The 17145-nt window shown below is 43.7% G+C and overlaps 1 protein-coding gene across 1 annotated transcript in view; it reads left to right on the top strand.

Moving 5' to 3' along the window:
* The window catches only part of USP39 (ubiquitin specific peptidase 39), a 166437-nt gene that overhangs the window by 112137 nt on the left and 37155 nt on the right, over positions 1-17145 (top strand). Inside the window, exons 5-7 of the mRNA XM_078666873.1 lie at positions 9974-10126; positions 12217-12442; positions 14024-14098. Coding sequence (XP_078522999.1) covers positions 9974-10126; positions 12217-12442; positions 14024-14098 — 454 coding nt within the window. The remainder of the gene's footprint in view (positions 1-9973; positions 10127-12216; positions 12443-14023; positions 14099-17145) is intronic.

The following is a 17145-nucleotide window of genomic DNA, read 5'->3' as shown; positions in this document are numbered from 1 at the left end:
ATCTTGAGTAGTTTTCTGAAGATAAGGTGGTTGTGGGTGGACCTTATGTTGGGGGGTAAAGAGTTCCATAGTTTGGCTGCTTGAACAGAGAAGGATGTGCCACCCATGGTTTTTTTCTGGTATGGTGAGATTTTGAGGCGATATGCTCCTTTAGAGCGGAGGTTCCTTTGTTGAATGTGGTTGGTTATTTTATTCCTGATGAAGAGGGGTCCTATTCCATGTATTTCTTTGTGGGTGATACAAAAGCAGCTTGAACGTGGATCTTCTGGCAACTGGTAACCAATGCAGGGCTTTCAAGGCAGGGGAGATGTGGTCTTGCGGTTTGATATGCAAGAGTAGTCTGGCAGCCGAGTTCTGAATCCATTGCAGTCTTTTCATAGTCATTAAAGGTGATCAGTGGTAGAGGCTATTAGCGTAATCAAGTTTGGACAGAACAAGGGAGATGGTAGCTTGGACCTTGTGTGGAAATCCCCAATGAGCGTTTTTATAGTAGCAAAGCTTGATCTTGCTAGTTTATCCACTTGGGCATTCATCGACAGCTTGGAGTCAAGGTCATTCCGAGGTTTCTTACTTCCTTCGATACTTTAGGCAGTGATCCCAGTTAATCAGGCCATGCGGCAAGCGAGTTGTAATGTTTCCAATCGCCACACGTGAGGATTTCAGTTTTTGAACCATTCAATTTGAGATGGCTCCAAGTCATTGATCCACGGTTCTGAGACAGCTGAATATTGGAGATTTTCCAATGTCTTTGGGGCATTCCAGTTGAAGGAGTATTTGCGTGTCATCTGCATAGTTATAGCACGTGAGGTGAAATTTATTGATCAGTACCGGTAATGACTTCATGTAGATGTTGAAAAGCATGGGCGAGATGATAGAACCTTGAGGGACACCTGCTTTTGTGGAGTACGTTTTGGACGAAAAAGGTGGGGTATGGATGACATTAGTTCTGTTCGAAAGTAGGACGCGATCGAATCTAAAGCAGTTCCCTCTATGCCGGCTTTACAAAGTCTTTGTTTCAGAGAGTCATGGTCAACCGTGTCAAAGGCAGCTGAGAGGTCCAAGAGAAGTAGTGCAGCAACCCCGTTGCGGTCAACTGTATTCTTTAGGTTATCCCAGATGGCAAGGAGGGCAGATTCTGTGCCTCTTCCCGAATGGAATCCTGTTTGGAAGTCTGAAAGTATGTCATTCTCTTCAATTAATTGGGATATCTGGGTGAACACTGCTCTTTCTATCAGTTTGCCCAGGAAAGGTTCATTTGTAACCTCTGTAATGGGTCTGTAGTTATCAGGGTTCAGCGGGTCCAAGTTTGTTTTCTTCAGTAAAGGGCGTATGTATGACTTTTTGAGTTCTTCTGGAAATATTCCAGTAGTTAAGGAATCGTTGATTCTTCTTCTTAACGGAGTGGCAGCAGAGGTTGTTAAAACAATTGTCTTGAAAGTTTGTGGCGGACAGAGGTCAGAAGGGCTTCCGGCAGGCCTGCTTGCTTTGACTAGGTTCATAAATTAATCGTGTGAGATGTGTTGGAAGGAACGGAGAGGCTTGATTAAAACGTTCTTGTATTGTTGTTTTGTACAAAGGTTAGTGCTGGTGCTTTGTTTCTGTTTTAAGTAAGAGTCCAAGGTGTCTGCTTTATCCGTGTAATGATTTGCCAGTTTGTCTGTCAAATTTTGAGTAACAGGATGAGTTCCTTCTAGGCAATTTGGTTTACGAAATTCATTGAGTATTTTATAGAATTCTTTATTTGCACATTTAGCGTTTTGAATACTGTCTGAATAGTACCTTTTCTTAGCTTTTTTGATAGCCGACTTTTATAATCTGTTAATTTTCTGTAGGTGAAGTTTGGCGTTTGTTTTGAGCCAGGTACGTTGCAGCTTTCTAATTTGTTGTTTTATGTCTTTTATTTCTATGTTTCTCCAAGGTGCTTTTTAGGTCGAGGTAATATCCGGTCTGCCGAAGGCAGAACCGGAAGTACCGAGATTTAATGTTGCTTAGTGTAGACTATTTGTCCCGCCTCTGTTTTTTCCTCTCTTCCTTTGGCTGACTTCCTAAATGGAGGCCAGCCATTGGAGGAGAGAGCTGTCCCTCCGAATAGGCTCCGTCTTTTTCGGATTTGGGGGCATACATTTTGCTGTTCTTTTGCCAGTGATGTCACCCGTCACTCAGAACAACAAAACACACGCCCCCGAATGCGAAAATTACCATGCTTTCTCCGAGGCATTTCTGCTTTGCCTCGGAGAAAGACGGTGGTGGTTTCCAGAGCTGCTCTGCTCGCCCCCCCCCCCTCCGCAGCTCTCCTCTGTCCCGCTCCCCCCCTCCCTCCGCCCGCAGCTCTCCTCTGTCCGGCTCCCCCCCTCCCTCCGCAGCTCTCCTCTGTCCGGCTCCCCCAACCCCTCCCTCCGCAGCTCTCCTCTGTCCGGCTCTCCTCCGCCCGCAGCTCTCCTCCGTCCCGTTCCCCCCCCCTCCCTCCGCCCGCAGCTCTCCTCTGTCCGGCTCCCCCCCCCCTCCGCAGCGCTCCTCTTTCCGGCTCCCCCCCCCCTCCCTCCGCCCGCAGCTCTCCTCCGTCCCGCTCCGGAGAGGGGTCGTTGGGTGACGATGTGCCGCTCGTTCACGGCGCCCAACTGCCCTCCCCCAGTGCTTTTTCTGCCATTCCAGGTACGTTTTTGCCTGCCTCTGCCTGTGTGCGCTCTGTCCGGCGCGGTGCTTGTTCACGGCGCCCAACTGCCCTCCCCCAGTGCTTGTGCACCGCGAGCTTCCTCTGTGCAGCCCTGAGTTGCACTCCGGCCGCCCTGTGTGTTTTATTGCAAATCCGCACCCTTGCCAATGTATATTCCTGCACTGCATATTTTTACGCTTCATTTCTTGGCAATTATCCATTCTTAGATCTGTCACTGTTGTGACGTGTGAACAATGGAGCACAACAGCTTTACCAGCTTGTGTTTTTTAAATGAATTATTCCAAAATAGACCGAAAGCCTACAATATTTCAGTTTTTGCAGATAAAGCGGCTGGGCTTTGGCAGCAGACCCGGTTTGCACCCCACCCAGCCTCCTCCGGTTCTGGCGCCGGCTCTGTCGGGGAGGTTGCCTCCTTGTTCGAACGGCGCTAAGCTTTGTAACGATGAGCCGAGGAGTCCATTAAAAATGGATGCGTGTGCTGTGCCAGTGGAAACCCATGCATCTGCTTTCATTCCTGTGCCATCTGCACCCCGTTCTGTCCTCTTGGCTGTGCCCTGCCAAGAGGGCATGAGGAGAGGAGTCGTGATGTGCGGCAGAGCTGTGTTTTCGCTGCACATTATCTCACGAGGTCGCATCGGGCACAGAATAAAAGGCTGATGTTTTAATTACTTGAAGGAGTCAGGAAGGCCGTCTGGGGCTACAGTGTAATGTGGTGTGTTATACTACTTGTCAATGGCATTTTCATTGAAAAGCTGACATTCACAACGGGTTTGTTATATGTTGTTCACAGGTATCGACTCGCGGGAGTGAATGTGCCTCTTAGGCAGACCATATGCTTGTTAGTTGTGGAGGCAGGTCTTTGTGCCCGTGGGGCAAAATGCTCTTTGAGGGGCATCATTGGTGGCTGCAACTGTTGAGCATTCAATATAGGGGTGACATAAGCAGCAGCTGTGATTTACAGTGGCGGCTTTTGAAGCCTGACTGTAGTGATGCGTAGGTACCCTGAACCACTGATTCAAGAAGGTGGCCAAAGATAGCAGCCATTAACTGCCCCAGTGAGTTTTTACTCCTGTGGCAAATGTTGTTAAAATTGGAGGGGTTGATTTGTGAAGGTGGCAAACTTACACCAACCAAGCATACACCTCTCGGGATCAGGACTGGTGAAGCCAAGCTCATTCCTACAAGAAGCAATATCCTGTGGACGGAAAGCAAACCTGTTGTGCAGTCAAGATATGTGGATTGCATGAATCGTTTAAAGCCACTTGGTAAAACCGGGACAATGCCTGCTGGTTGTAAGGTACGCTTTATACCGCCAGCTCGGTATATAACTACAAACGTCAGCGTCACTGGTCCTCTGGGACACATGAGAGGTGGAAGTAGCTGAAACGAAAATCGATGTAAAAAGCAAATATGACGCAACTCTCTGAAAGGACCAGTTGAGGATGTGATCTCAAACACAGTAAAAAAAAAAACATCCCGCCTCATTCATGCTAGAGGCAGATTTCCAGCCACCTGACATGATGACAGCCATCCTTCTACAGACTGCTGCGAAGCTTTGCAAGGGCTTTGCTACAGTGTTACGAGGCATAGTGAAAATACTGACTCCTATCTACTGTTTGCAAAAATGTGCTCTTGACCAATCAAAAACAAACTATTTGTACAGAGGTTTTATTCATGCGTAATTCTGTAGCGAAATAAAGATAGAAATATTGCAAATGCAGCTCCTCCCACAAGATGTTCAGTTAGTTGCTTCTAGGTAGCAGGTGAAGGCATCAGACACCAGCTCTCTCTCTTCAAGGAATCCTGGAAGCTCATGCACAGTTCAGGATTCCAGAGCTGGATGCCAACCTGTGCAACACTGGGAAGGTCATAAGTGTCAACAGAGCTTACTTGACATCTCTTAAAATGTGCTGCCAAAATTGGTTCCCAGAAGACCAAACACCAGTTGAAACACTGTCAGTCAGCAGGGCACATTTCCTTCACCCAGTGGAGCACTCTGACAGAATATTCCAATCTAATAGTCTGCGACTTCCTGACAACACCGTTCTTGTGTTGCTCACCAGGAGACAAGTCTCTATGGCCAATAGGAAGATGGAGATAAGAACTGAAGTTTTTGTGTTGTAGTTGCATTTATTTAGCACTTTACTCTGCTGACAATGCAGCACAGCACATTTGACGATGGCTACCACACTAGGTGTGGAAGTGCCGTTAATGGAAGAGCGTGTGTATAGCATGTTGCCCTTATTGCTGAAATCTGTGCAAGAAAGGTTTCAGATTTATATCTAGACATGCCCTCATGTGGAGGTTCATTTAAAAAACAAAACAAAAAAAAACGTTATTATTCTGTTATGTATTAAACAAACAGCAGTAGTTGAAATATGACATACAGCATAGTGGGCATATTACAGGAAGATTGCTCGATAACTAAGTCCTGTTTTCTATAGTAGTGGGTCTTAGCGCTGGCTTCCATTCCTCCTCCTCTGACCCTCCTCCACCTGAATAACCCTGTCCAGAATCTAAAAACATCCATAATGTGTGTGTGTGGACCTTGCTTAGCATACACACAACCTAAATCAGGGCAATCCCATCATGGTGTTCTTTGCTAGCTTGTTGTCTTGGTATGTGTGGTAAAGGATTAGCTGGTATCTGAGTATTTGCAACCCAGTTTTACTTGCTGATGCACAAGCATGGCAGATCCATTGTTAGCAGCTGTCCTTTGGAAGGTTGTTAGTGTATCCATAGTCCAACCTCCGATGAAAGGTGAGTGGTCCTGTGCTTTATTTGGGTAGTGACTGGTGGAAATTTCACCTAGGGAGGGGTGGAGGGTGAATATACTAGTGACACATAGGACTGTGTTTCAGGGTGGCTCTGTGTAGGTGGCTCTATGTGAATGACTGTGTGGGTGGCTCTGTATGTGTGTGTGGGTGGCTTTGTGTGTGTGGCTCTGTATGGGTGCAAATGCAATAGGTCTCACATTTGCGAGCGATTAAGCTATTGCCATTGTAAATGACCATGCCATTTATTTATTGATTAAGCTATTGGCATTGTAAATGAAAATGCCATTTATTTATGATTTAAAAAAAAAAAATGTCATGAGCAATGCCAATAGCTCTACCTTTAATAATGCCGAGACCACTGCATTGTAAATGCTTGTTTTCTTTTGTTCTGTTGTGTGGTTTAGAGTGGGATCGGGATGTCAAAAGCTTCCTGTAGCCACTCATATAGATTTTGAACAGAATTGATGGTTTACAGATTTGTACTGGATGTTAGTTGTGTTTCCAAGTGTTCCAAATTGAGTTTTTTCCACGGCCAATAGGTGGATGGATGTAAGGTAGTTTTAGGTGAGCGCTTAGCATTGTTTTATGTTGGAAAGCAAGCAAGTGGTGGTCTGACTTTGTGAATGGAGTTATAGTTTGAAAGTTAACTAGTTCAGTATTAGCAAAAATTACATCTAGGATATGTCCAGCGGTGTGTGTCGGATTGTGGGCAATCTAATGCAGGTTCAATGCGTCTAGGCCGGTGATTATTGTTTTTGGATGGGTCATATTGGGTTTATCAAACCAAATGTTAAGGTCACCCAGAACGCATAGGTTGGAGTGTATTGTTATCAGGTTTGAGACTGTGTCTAGAAGTGCTTCTGGGAATGTTGCCTTGCTAAATAGAGGTCTGTAAAGGAGCAGGAAGTTACGGGAGGAAGACGGTGTAGGATTGCATCTTGTTAGAAGAGCCTCACAATTCTTTATGGAGATGTTGTCAATTTTAGTGTTTGCCTGAATACAACAGCTAGACCACCTCCTTTTACTGGCTATACGATTTTGGGTGATTATTTGATAGCCTAGAGGAATGGCTTCATGCAGGACTGGAGCCATATCCTCTCCCAACCTTGATCCGGTTATGAATAGTATGTATGGTTTTGCATCGATGAGAAGGTCGTGATGCTTGTTTTTAGAGAGGGATCGAGCATTTATTAGTAGACAGTTTAGTGAGTGGCCTTTGGTGATAGCAGGACTTTGTTTTGTAGAAGAGTGATCAGTATTGTGTGGGTTTGTAGCAGGTGTGTTTTTAGTGCTGGTATTAGCTGTATTAGGATAGCAATCGTGTAGCTGTTCTGTATCGTGTTCCTCATCCAGCATGCTAAGAAGGCATTTTGATGGGTCTGCGTGTGTATGAGTTGGAGATGGTGTTTGAGAGTGAGTTGGAGTGCTGTGTTGCTTTTGTGGTCTAACGTTGTGCTTTTGTGATCTAACATTGTTGTGAAGTAGACATGGGGAAGCAAAGTTGTGAGGTGTGGCATGTTGCTTACATTTTTTGTGTGTGTTTAAGGTGGAAGGTGTATGAGTCAGGGGAGGTGGTGCAGCATGTGGGTCATGTAGTAATGTTCTAAATTGTCCAATGAATGAGAGGCGGTTAGAAGAGAGGTGCTGTATTGCTGTGTTAGATGTGGTGGAAGAGTGAAAGCTTGGCATTGGAGTTTGTTCCTTTGTGTGGTTTGAAAGGTGGGTATATGGTTGTAATTTGTGATGGTAAGTATTATGAGGTGTTGCGCTTTGAAGATCTTGTTGTGCTGGTGTGTGTGATATGTTTTGCTTTTGAAGGAGTAGTGAAAAGGGCTGCTAATGTATATGTTTCATGCAATGGATTTGGTTGTATAGTATAGTTTGTGAGAGGAGGTTGTGACGTAGAGGGGTTGGTGATGTGTTTATGAGTAGAGTGTATGTTGTGTTTAGGAGGGAATGAAGTAGAGGTGAGAGTGTTTATCTTAAACTGGTTTGTTGCAGGAGTTACAAAGTGTGGTGGTGTGCAGTGTGTGTGTTGTGCGTTAGTGTTATTGTGGTAGAAGGGAGAGGAGGGTGTTTGTTGGACAACTGGTGGAAGGATGATTATATATGAATGATAAAAGGTGGTCTGTTAGATGTAATTACAGCATGGAGAGTGTGTCTGAATGGGCTGTAGTTATGTATGGTGTTGATTGGTGTTAGTGATGAGTGTATTGGTTAGTGGTATAGGATAGAGTTGTGTACTGTTTGTAGGTGATGGTGGATATGTGTGGTAGTTGGGATAGTAGGGTGTGTAGATGTGGTTTGGTTGGGTTTGTGGTGCATGCTGGTACATTAATCTGCATAGTGTTGTGCGTGGTGTACCTTTTGGTGTGAGTGTGTTGCTCTGTTTGTGGATGATGTGGGCTGTGTATTGCGGAGTGGGAAAATGGGTAGCCTTTCTGGCCCTAGTCCCGACCAGTCTTGAACGGGCTCAAACAGGTAACTGCCCTTGTCCTCTCTGCCCTTAACAGGCTCAAACAGGCAACTGCCCTTGTCCTCTGTGCCCTTCGCCTCGACACCCGGGCTCAGACGCCCTAAGCGTGGCCTTTTATAGCCCTAGTAATCAGGTGATCCCTTCAGCCAATGCGAACCCTGGCCCTAACACTATCCAATCACAACACTAGCCCTAAAATCTAGAACCAATAGGAGACCAAGCCCTTAAAGCCAATGTTAGCCCTAGTCCAAGCACCCAATCATTTAAAAAACCCTGATCTCTACGTCCAATAAAGGCCCTAACCCTACCAGTAGTCCCAACCCAAGTCCAAGCAACCAATGGCACAGGTAGCCCTACTCCCTACTTCCAATACAAAGCCTAACCCTACTCTTAGTCCCAAAACTAGTCGAGGAGCCAATCACACCAGAAGCCCTAGTCGCTACTTCCAATTACAGGTCTAACCCTAGCCCTATTCCCACCCTACTTCCAACAACCAATAACATAGGAAGCCCTGGTCCCTACTTCCAATAGAAACCCTAACCCTAGTCCCAACCCTACAATGACTGAATCACAGACCCAGAAACCAATAAGAACCCTCAAATACCCAACCAATGAGGACATTAACCCTAATCCAATAGAAACACCAGATACAACCACCAATCAGTGTACACATGTACCAACCACTAGCAGACCATATAATGTCCCAGACACCTCAGACAAGGTTTGCTGGCCAGGGAGTTGGAATCTTTTTTCCTGTTCAGAATCTTCTAGGAGACAGACAGGCTGAATCCACACTTTGGACTACCGCAGGTAAAGGCCTCACTAACTTGAAATCTAACAATACTGTTTGAACAATACGTTACTCACTCTGCTGGCCAAAAAACGAAGTGCACAGGCCCTAGTAAACCCAGTTTAAACAGCTCACAGAAGCACCCTCTGATGTAGACTATCCCTGTTGCTGGGGGGGTGGAGGGGGGGAAAGGGGGCTGGTTTTACTGGCTTGTGAACACAAATTGGTGGCTGGGGGTGCACTGTTTTAACATACAGGTCTTAGCACACATCATAGGAGAAATTTGGAGGGAAAACAGATTTGTCATCAAGTAATGAGAGGGATAAACTACAGAGGTTGGACTTCAAATCCCACTATTCAACACGTTAAATGGGAGCAATCATGTTTAAAACACAAAACAGATGATAAAATAGGCAATCACAGGCAGGTCTAAACTACAATTTTAAACTGTAACAACCACAGGCAAAGACAGTAATCACAGAAAGGAAAACTCGTTTTTTATACAACTTTTGTTTTGAGAAGAGACAGCACTAGTCTGTCTCCTTACCACTTCCTGGACTCTGCTCCCTGCAGTCTGGGGCACAGGTAGCCTGTAGAAAAACCATGCCAATCTCGCTTCAGTAAGTCACCGGCACTATTCACTGATGAGCCTGGTATGTGCCTGTCACAAAGCATACTTGAGCCCTGACTGCATCTTTCTTCCCACTTTTTCTGCGCAGAGTCCACAACTAAACCTTGTCTGTTTTACTTTAGAATGTCTCATGCTGTGTCCATATCTGTGCCATTTATCTCCTAGATAACTGTTTGTCTCCCCACTCTACATCTTGAGCACTGCTTACATCTGAGCTATGTCAATTTCTCTTTAGCATGCATCATCATTGCTTTTGAAATATTTCTCTTTTGCTTTTTGTATTTTTATTGGGTGCATTGAGGTGTCCTTTCTCAGTGCACTTCTTGTACTGCCCATCACTATATCACTAACCTTTGCTTTTTACCGCTTGGTGTGTATATAACTTATCCTGTCTTCCACTCCATCTTGACACAATCCTTCTATGTTACTTTCATTCACTGAGCTTAGTGTTCTTTTGCTGTCTCTGTACTTAGTTATTTATTTGTAATTTTTATTGCGCAGACAAAGCTCACCGAAGCAGCTAAATGCTTCATTTAGGTACAAGAGCCCATAGCTAAACCATATTTTTGTACCCACTTTGTTTATGTGCTTTGTGTATATGAAACTCTTGTTTGTCTCTTCGCAGTATGTTCTAAAACCCACCTTCACCCGCCAGCTGATAGCAAACCTAGACAAACAAGCGAAGCTTTCCCGGGCATATGATGGCACTACCTACCTTCCGGGAATCGTGGGGCTAAATAATATCAAGGCCAACGACTATGCAAACGCCGTACTCCAGGTAAGGCCTGCTACATTTTGTAAGCAAGTGGAAGGGTCTGACTAGTTAAGGTCTTGATTGGTGGAATACTAAAAGCTTATTTGGTGAAAGATAGCACATGTTGTAGGCTGTGGGTTTTTGTTGGTTATGAAGCTGGCGATTGACTTGAAATTACACCACTTGGGAGAAATGTAGGGTCTGCAGCATGTTCTATTCATGTTGTATGAGTGAAAGCACATTCAGTTGAGGCTGGCTCAGATGCTCCTTGATCTGCCTCCTTGGATTATGTGATAGGCAGCTGTGACACTTAATCATTAAAAAGTTTTAGGTACTAATCCTTGAGCAATGTTGAATGGTCACCAGCAGACCCACAACGCTGTAATACTCTTTGACAGTAATGCGTAGAGTATCAATGATACCACATTGCTCAAATGTGGCTACGTAGCTGTAAGTCTCCCTCTTTGTCTCTTTATGCCTTTCTGTTTTTGCTGCCTGGCTACCTGCCTTAATGTCTTTTCTCTCTTCCCTCCCTCTGCCTATTTCTGCATCTAATTCATTAGTAAAGTACATACTGAATGAGGTGGGTGAGCCACTTATGTCTCGGGACTGATGCCTTACTTTGGGTTATTTCAAGGTCCTCATGGAACCTTGAGCCCAGCTTTCTGAGCTGAGCTTTCTTTTTACTACTTCTGCATGTCAACCACTCTGTAACATCATGCGCCAAAAATTAAAGAAAAAGCACTAACCATTTATGTAAGACAGGAGAACAAGATATACATCAAGTGCCTGAATTGCACAATTTGAAACTAGAAAAACTGGAATCGATCTTGAGTTCCCTGTTTGGCCAACCTGTGTGATTCTAGTTGAATATTTTATCTCAGTCCCCTTTTTCTTCATTATTTGTATGGAGGCACCTTCAAATATGCGAGTTCAGGATGTGTGCTGTACAAAAACCTCTTGTGTTTTATTTAATAAACTGTAATGTTGCTCCATATATAACCTAGGCTACGTAGGGTGCACTTAACAACAGACATGCCTTTTAGTTCACTAATGACATTGTCGTGGGGGCAGAAGGGGATGAATGTTTCTAAGTTCATGTTTAAAAACCATCACTTGTAATAAATACGTCACGATGCAGTGATATTATCCGATGTATTAAGGTAAAACCTGTTCCCATGTTCAACAAATAAACATTTTTTTTCCATTTCGAAGAGACTTTATCATAGTTTCATATCATTGTTGTTGCATGATTGACATGACAAACAATTTCAAGCTCGGCCTGTGCATGACTTTTGAAGACAAGCCCGATTCCTCACTCTTCTGACTCTGCTCTTGGTGTTAAATTATTGGGCCACCAATTTCTGCATACCATCTTGACTTGTGTCTTGTGTTTATGAAGTAAACAACCCGCATGTGGTTGTTCCTTTGATGTTAGGTGACAGCAGAGGGTCGTCACAGTGTGTTGCTTGGCTTTGTTCTTGGAGTACTCTGCGAGTATATCCATTTGCAGTCAAGTTCTTGCGGAACGGGTGTTAATCTCTTTGAGTTTGCTCACTGAGAATCTACTCCTTGAGCTACGTGAGGGAAAGGAATGAGGATACGAATCTGCAAATCCTTGTTCTGGGTAACAGTAACCTCTATATTAGCACCAGGTCTTGTAATTGAAGAATTGCCAACCAAGTGGAAATGAGCATTGATGAAGTGAGTAGTATGTTCTCCCATAGGTTTAAAGTAGTATTCACTCAATAACTTCTGGCTAAAATATTCCTGCTCTTGTTTAGTAAGGGTCTAATGGTGGTGATTTTTTTATTTATAACGTTTTATATAGTTCTTTTTCTTAGTTATGTCTGTCCGAAATGAGTTCTATCCTGTTGGTCTTTGACGCTGATTATTTTTAATACCTTGATTTCTAGAACATTGTTTTAAAGTCAGTGCCTTATAATTTGATTCTTGGGGGGTTTCTAACTGAAGGTTATTTCAATAGGAAGGATCCCTATCTGAATTGTAGTTTTAAGGAGCGTTTAAGGAGAGTAAGGGGGGGGGGACTCTCTACCTGTCGGATTGTGGCTAATGTTGCTATACCTCTCACTGTTTCCCTCCTTCCTTGACAGGCACTTTCAAATGTGCCTCCCCTGCGGAATTACTTTCTGGAGGAGGAGAACTACAGAACCATTAAGCGACCACCTGGTGACATCATGTTCTTGTTGGTGCAACGATTTGGCGAGCTAATGCGCAAACTTTGGAACCCCCGCAACTTCAAGGCTCATGTCTCACCCCACGAAATGCTGCAGGCCGTGGTACTGTGCAGTAAGAAGACCTTCCAGATCACAAAGCAAGGTATATATATTTTTTATAGATTTGTGTTTGTGCAAACCGTAATATCCAGTTTTAAGGAAGGTTTGGGCTATAACAGTGCTTGGCACAATCTGTAGATGTATGAGCTCGGCATTTCTGACAGAGGTAAGGACAGTTCCTGGTGGCCACGTTCGCAGGGTGGGATTTCCCCCTTCTGAATGTATAAGTCTCTGGATGCTCTGCTGATGTTCGGATGCCACAGAATTAGGGATTTTGAGGGGAAGATCGGAGGTGCCTTTCACCTGGTGGGATTGGATGTGCACTATGGATGGGTGCATCACCCCCATTAGTGCCCCACCCACATTGGTGGCCTCTTAAATAAATAAAATGCGCTGTGACAATTTGTGTTCTCTCCCATCAGTTTTTTGTCCAATGGTACCACACAATATTGTTTGCCCTTTGCATTCGTGCCCCTTGGTGCATCATAACTTTATTGTCCTTTCCATCAGTGCTGTTTCTTTTTGTTTCACCCTCAAAGTGACCAGTGACACAACTTTGGCTTAGCTGCCTTTTGATACCTTTCGAGAGCTTGAGAGGGAGTTGGGGTGTGAACCCTTGCACAACACGTTGGTTTATTTCATCATAGCAGGAGTAGGTGGAATCAAATCTGGCCCTTTTGAAGTGTGTGCAGTTTCTTCTCAGGTTGCCAGCCATGATTGCTTTTCCACTTCCTTCCTTCCTTCTTGGAATGTATATATTCAGCAGTAGGCAGTATCTCTGCCTTTAAACTAAAATAATATACATTGATGCAAGTCAACGGCTTATGTCATAAACTCCCATTCTTGCTCTTTTGGTATCCTTTTACTCATTCAACAGCATCCCTGGCTGGTGCATGTTGCATATACATGCACACATCATCCCTCAGCCCCTGTGACTAACCTTGTTAGACTTTATTAGAATTATGATTTGTGCATCCATTTCTCACACACCCACGCCTATCACAGCACCAGGCGCAGCGTTCCATAACACGATAACCAGACCTCATGGTCCTCATGAGAAACTCAAACATTTTCTATACAGTCTCAAAACAAAAACTACCCCCTATACAGGGTATGGGTAAGGGCATCATCACCCTACATGGCATATTAAGCTTATACAAATGCTTTATTACAATACACCATCTTAGGGTCCCCATTTTATCAATATTTCTTCATCATTAGTGTCCTCATCTGATCAGTCCTCATACACAGACACTGTCCCCCCAGTGTAGAACTTTCCTGGATTTACTCTCCCTTGCTGATGCTCGATCTCTTCGAAGCCATGAGTCCATTGGTGTTAGGCCATTTGGGAAACACCCTCATTGGGGACGCATACCTAGGCGGCATCTCTTTCAATGCAGTCGTTGTCTCACCTGCCTTGCCTTTGCAGTTTTAATTTCGGCCTTCTCCATTAGCTACTCTCATAATAAATTCTTTTAAAAATCTTTTCCTCTCCTTCCTCACTGGCCACTGCTTTCATCCAAATTCCCTCTTTCTCTATTTCTCTTTTTTTATCTCTTTCTCTCCTCTCTTGTCCTCTTCCCCCCCATTCCGCTTTTACACTTTTCTCCTTCTCTGTCCCCAGGCGATGGTGTGGACTTCCTATCCTGGTTCCTTAATGCTCTTCATTCAGCATTGGGCGGAACTAAGAAAAAGAAAAGTAAGTTGTGTGCCTTCCTACATACATGGCCTGAATGTGTGTTACATGATTTGTTTGGTGTCCTTTGTAATGAACAGGATATAGAAGGTACAACTATGTGATCCATTTACTTTGGGCTGTTTGTTTTCTGTCGATTTGGCATTGTGTACGGTCTGTATGCCAGCCATTGGCTGTTTCCAGAGTACACAGGCCTCTCTTGCATGCCAAGATTCTGTTGGACATTTTAACTGGCGCTTTGTGGGCTAAACCATATTTTGACACCGTGCATGACCCTGAATATCTCAAGCCACCCTTGTTTTGATCTGTTCCCTGAAGTATACAAAAAAGTGATGGATGGAATGCTTGAATTAATCTCAGCCACTGCAGTTCAAGAATGATTTGCATATGTCTGGGTCCAAACTGAGGTGGCATGACGGGCAAAATAATGATAGACTGGGATGTGGCCCAATTAATTGCTAGTGGCAGAGAGTAATGCAAGCATACTATCCATCACTTTTTTTTTTGCATACTTCAGTCTGGCGCCCTAAGTGGGACGGATATGCCCAGACGTGGGTCTTGTGCACGTTCTACCTTTGGAACCAAGCTATACCCAACTGATGAGCCAAATCAACTGCAAAACCAGTCCTGGGTTGCTTGTGTTCTGGTTAAAGGAGGACCTGGCTTGGCAGTTCATGCTGGAGTATTCCCATTGAAGCTGGGTCAAAATTGATTTGCAATGGACTGGGATGCGGCCTGAGTAATTACCAGTGGCTAAGATTAATTCAACCATTCCATCCATCACCTTTTTTGCTTATTTTAGTTTGATCTGTTCGCTGTCAGGACTTGCAGAGCATGTTCTCACGACACACTGTCTGATTAGCCATCATCACTAGAAAAGTATGCCCGTGGGCCACTTTACCGTTTAGAGTTGGGGGCAAGGGGAGGCTCGGTTACATGTGTGTTTGAAGGTTGATGATCGCTAGTATTCACTCGTAGAACCTGAATTGAGGAATTAAACAGCACAGTTGACATAGGTTAGACAAAGAACAGCAAGACCTGCACACTCAATGTGACACACCTCTCACATACAGCCTTGGAAAATCTCTAGTCCACAAGGGCTGTTCAGTAAGCCCCAGGACCTACCCCACAACTGCTTCAAATCACATTCCATTGTGCAACCATCATGCAATACGGTACACTCACTCTGCTGTTGGAGTGATATGTGGACAGGTCATGCCCAGTAGACTCTTTGTGGGCAAACCCTCAACGACAAACATGTATCTGTTCACAAGATTGCAATGGGAGTTAAGTACTAAGTGGGCACATGCTGTATAAGATATTCCTAGCTGAGAGCAAACAAAGACCCTTTAAGCTCCTTAATTCTAATTCCAATATCTAGCAGGTGAATTGATAAATCAATGTCCATGGTATACATGTTGCATCAAACAGGATACATATCCTCATTATTACCCTTGCCTTGCAGTTACTTTTGGAAAGATTGCTTTTCCTTCGCAATATTGGCATATTTTTAAATTGAGTGTTGAATTAGAGCAGTATCACAATGGCTGAAAAGTCTTCAAATGAGTCTCTTATCAAGAGGTGTCTTCACCCAGATCACAATTCCAGGTATCTGTCTCCCTAAAAAGGCTTTGAAGGACTGAGATAGACATTTGGCCCTTTACTTGCTATAGGGGCATGGTAACCAGGCACAACCTCTGAAAAAGCGTGTGGCTTTTATTTCAGTATCTTCCAGTACAGAAAGAGAGCCCCTGAGTCTACTGTGAAGGTTCAGACTTCTCATCGCCCGCATAATGAGGGAGAAAAATTACAAGAAGAGAGAAAAAACTAAGAAATATCCAGAAAAAGCATCAGTCTCACACCAACTACCGCAGAAGTGCTTTAGTCCTTGAAAACACTCAGAATATTTGTTTGTGGAATCCGAATTTGCAGTTAAAAAAAAATTATTGAAAATAATCTTCAACAGTTGTCTCAATGATGACGACTACAGTTTAGTCAGCACTGAAAAGTTTTGCTACCTGCAGGTATGGCGATGGAACTACTACACTAAGTGCTGTACTAGTTGTAGTTATTAAGTGCAAATGTAATCCATATGAGCGATACGTTGCTTGTGTGGATGTGTTTAGGCTTCAATATGGTTGTTCGAGATTGAAAATACTACTGCTGACACCTGTGGGGGTTTTGGGATTGTTGCTTTGGTGTTCAAATTTCCTTGCGGAGATTGAGACAATTCAGTAACTTGCCTGTGAACCACTTCTTCAAGGTATTTAGGATCCTGACACATATCTTCCTGAAACAATAGTATAGATCGTGACAACAGACATTGTAAATATGGTGCTGTTAAGGTTAATGGAAACATTCCTAGAATGGAAAGCTCATCCAGCAAGTTGCACCTGGGTTGTATAGGTGGGCAGGCTTCATACCTTCATTAACACAAAAAGCTACACTTGGAATAAAATAGAAAAAGAGTACTTGTTTGTGTAAGATCTAAAGGTCTAGTTACACTCAGAGGTTTTCACACCTGTTTCCTCCTTATCTATTAACCTCTAACTAGATTATATTTATGATATTAATTGAAGAGTGCATCTAATAGCTCTCTCAATATCTGAAACTGTCAGACTGTCTTTCACTGTTCCCATCAAGAATAATTAAGGAATTAATGAGAAGTGCATTCAGATTTGTTCTTCCCAATGTAAGGATAGCCCCAGCATGGGAACTGAATAGAGTTCTTAATGAAGCCTCTATTTTAACCTAACACACAAATCTACTGCTCAGCATTTATCGTGGAAGATAACATACTTGCGGGCTGTAGATTCTGAGATCAGATTTAGTGAGATTCAACGAATCCTTTTTTTAAAATTAAAATAAGTTGAAGTACTTTATTATGATTGTTTAAACAGATGTCTGGAAAACAATAAATACAAACAATCACAGAATAAAAATAACAATAGTAAAAGAACCCATTCTCCCCCCCCCAACCCCCCAATATCCTGGCACAATTGTTTTGCATATTCTACCCTCTTGAAGCCGCTATACACGCAGATGATCAT

Source organism: Lissotriton helveticus, chromosome 11 (assembly GCF_964261635.1).
Source record: "Lissotriton helveticus chromosome 11, aLisHel1.1, whole genome shotgun sequence".
In the NCBI taxonomy this organism is placed as follows: domain Eukaryota; kingdom Metazoa; phylum Chordata; class Amphibia; order Caudata; family Salamandridae; genus Lissotriton; species Lissotriton helveticus.
Note: the sequence above shows the minus strand (reverse complement) of the source record. Positions and strands in the feature narration are given on the sequence as shown.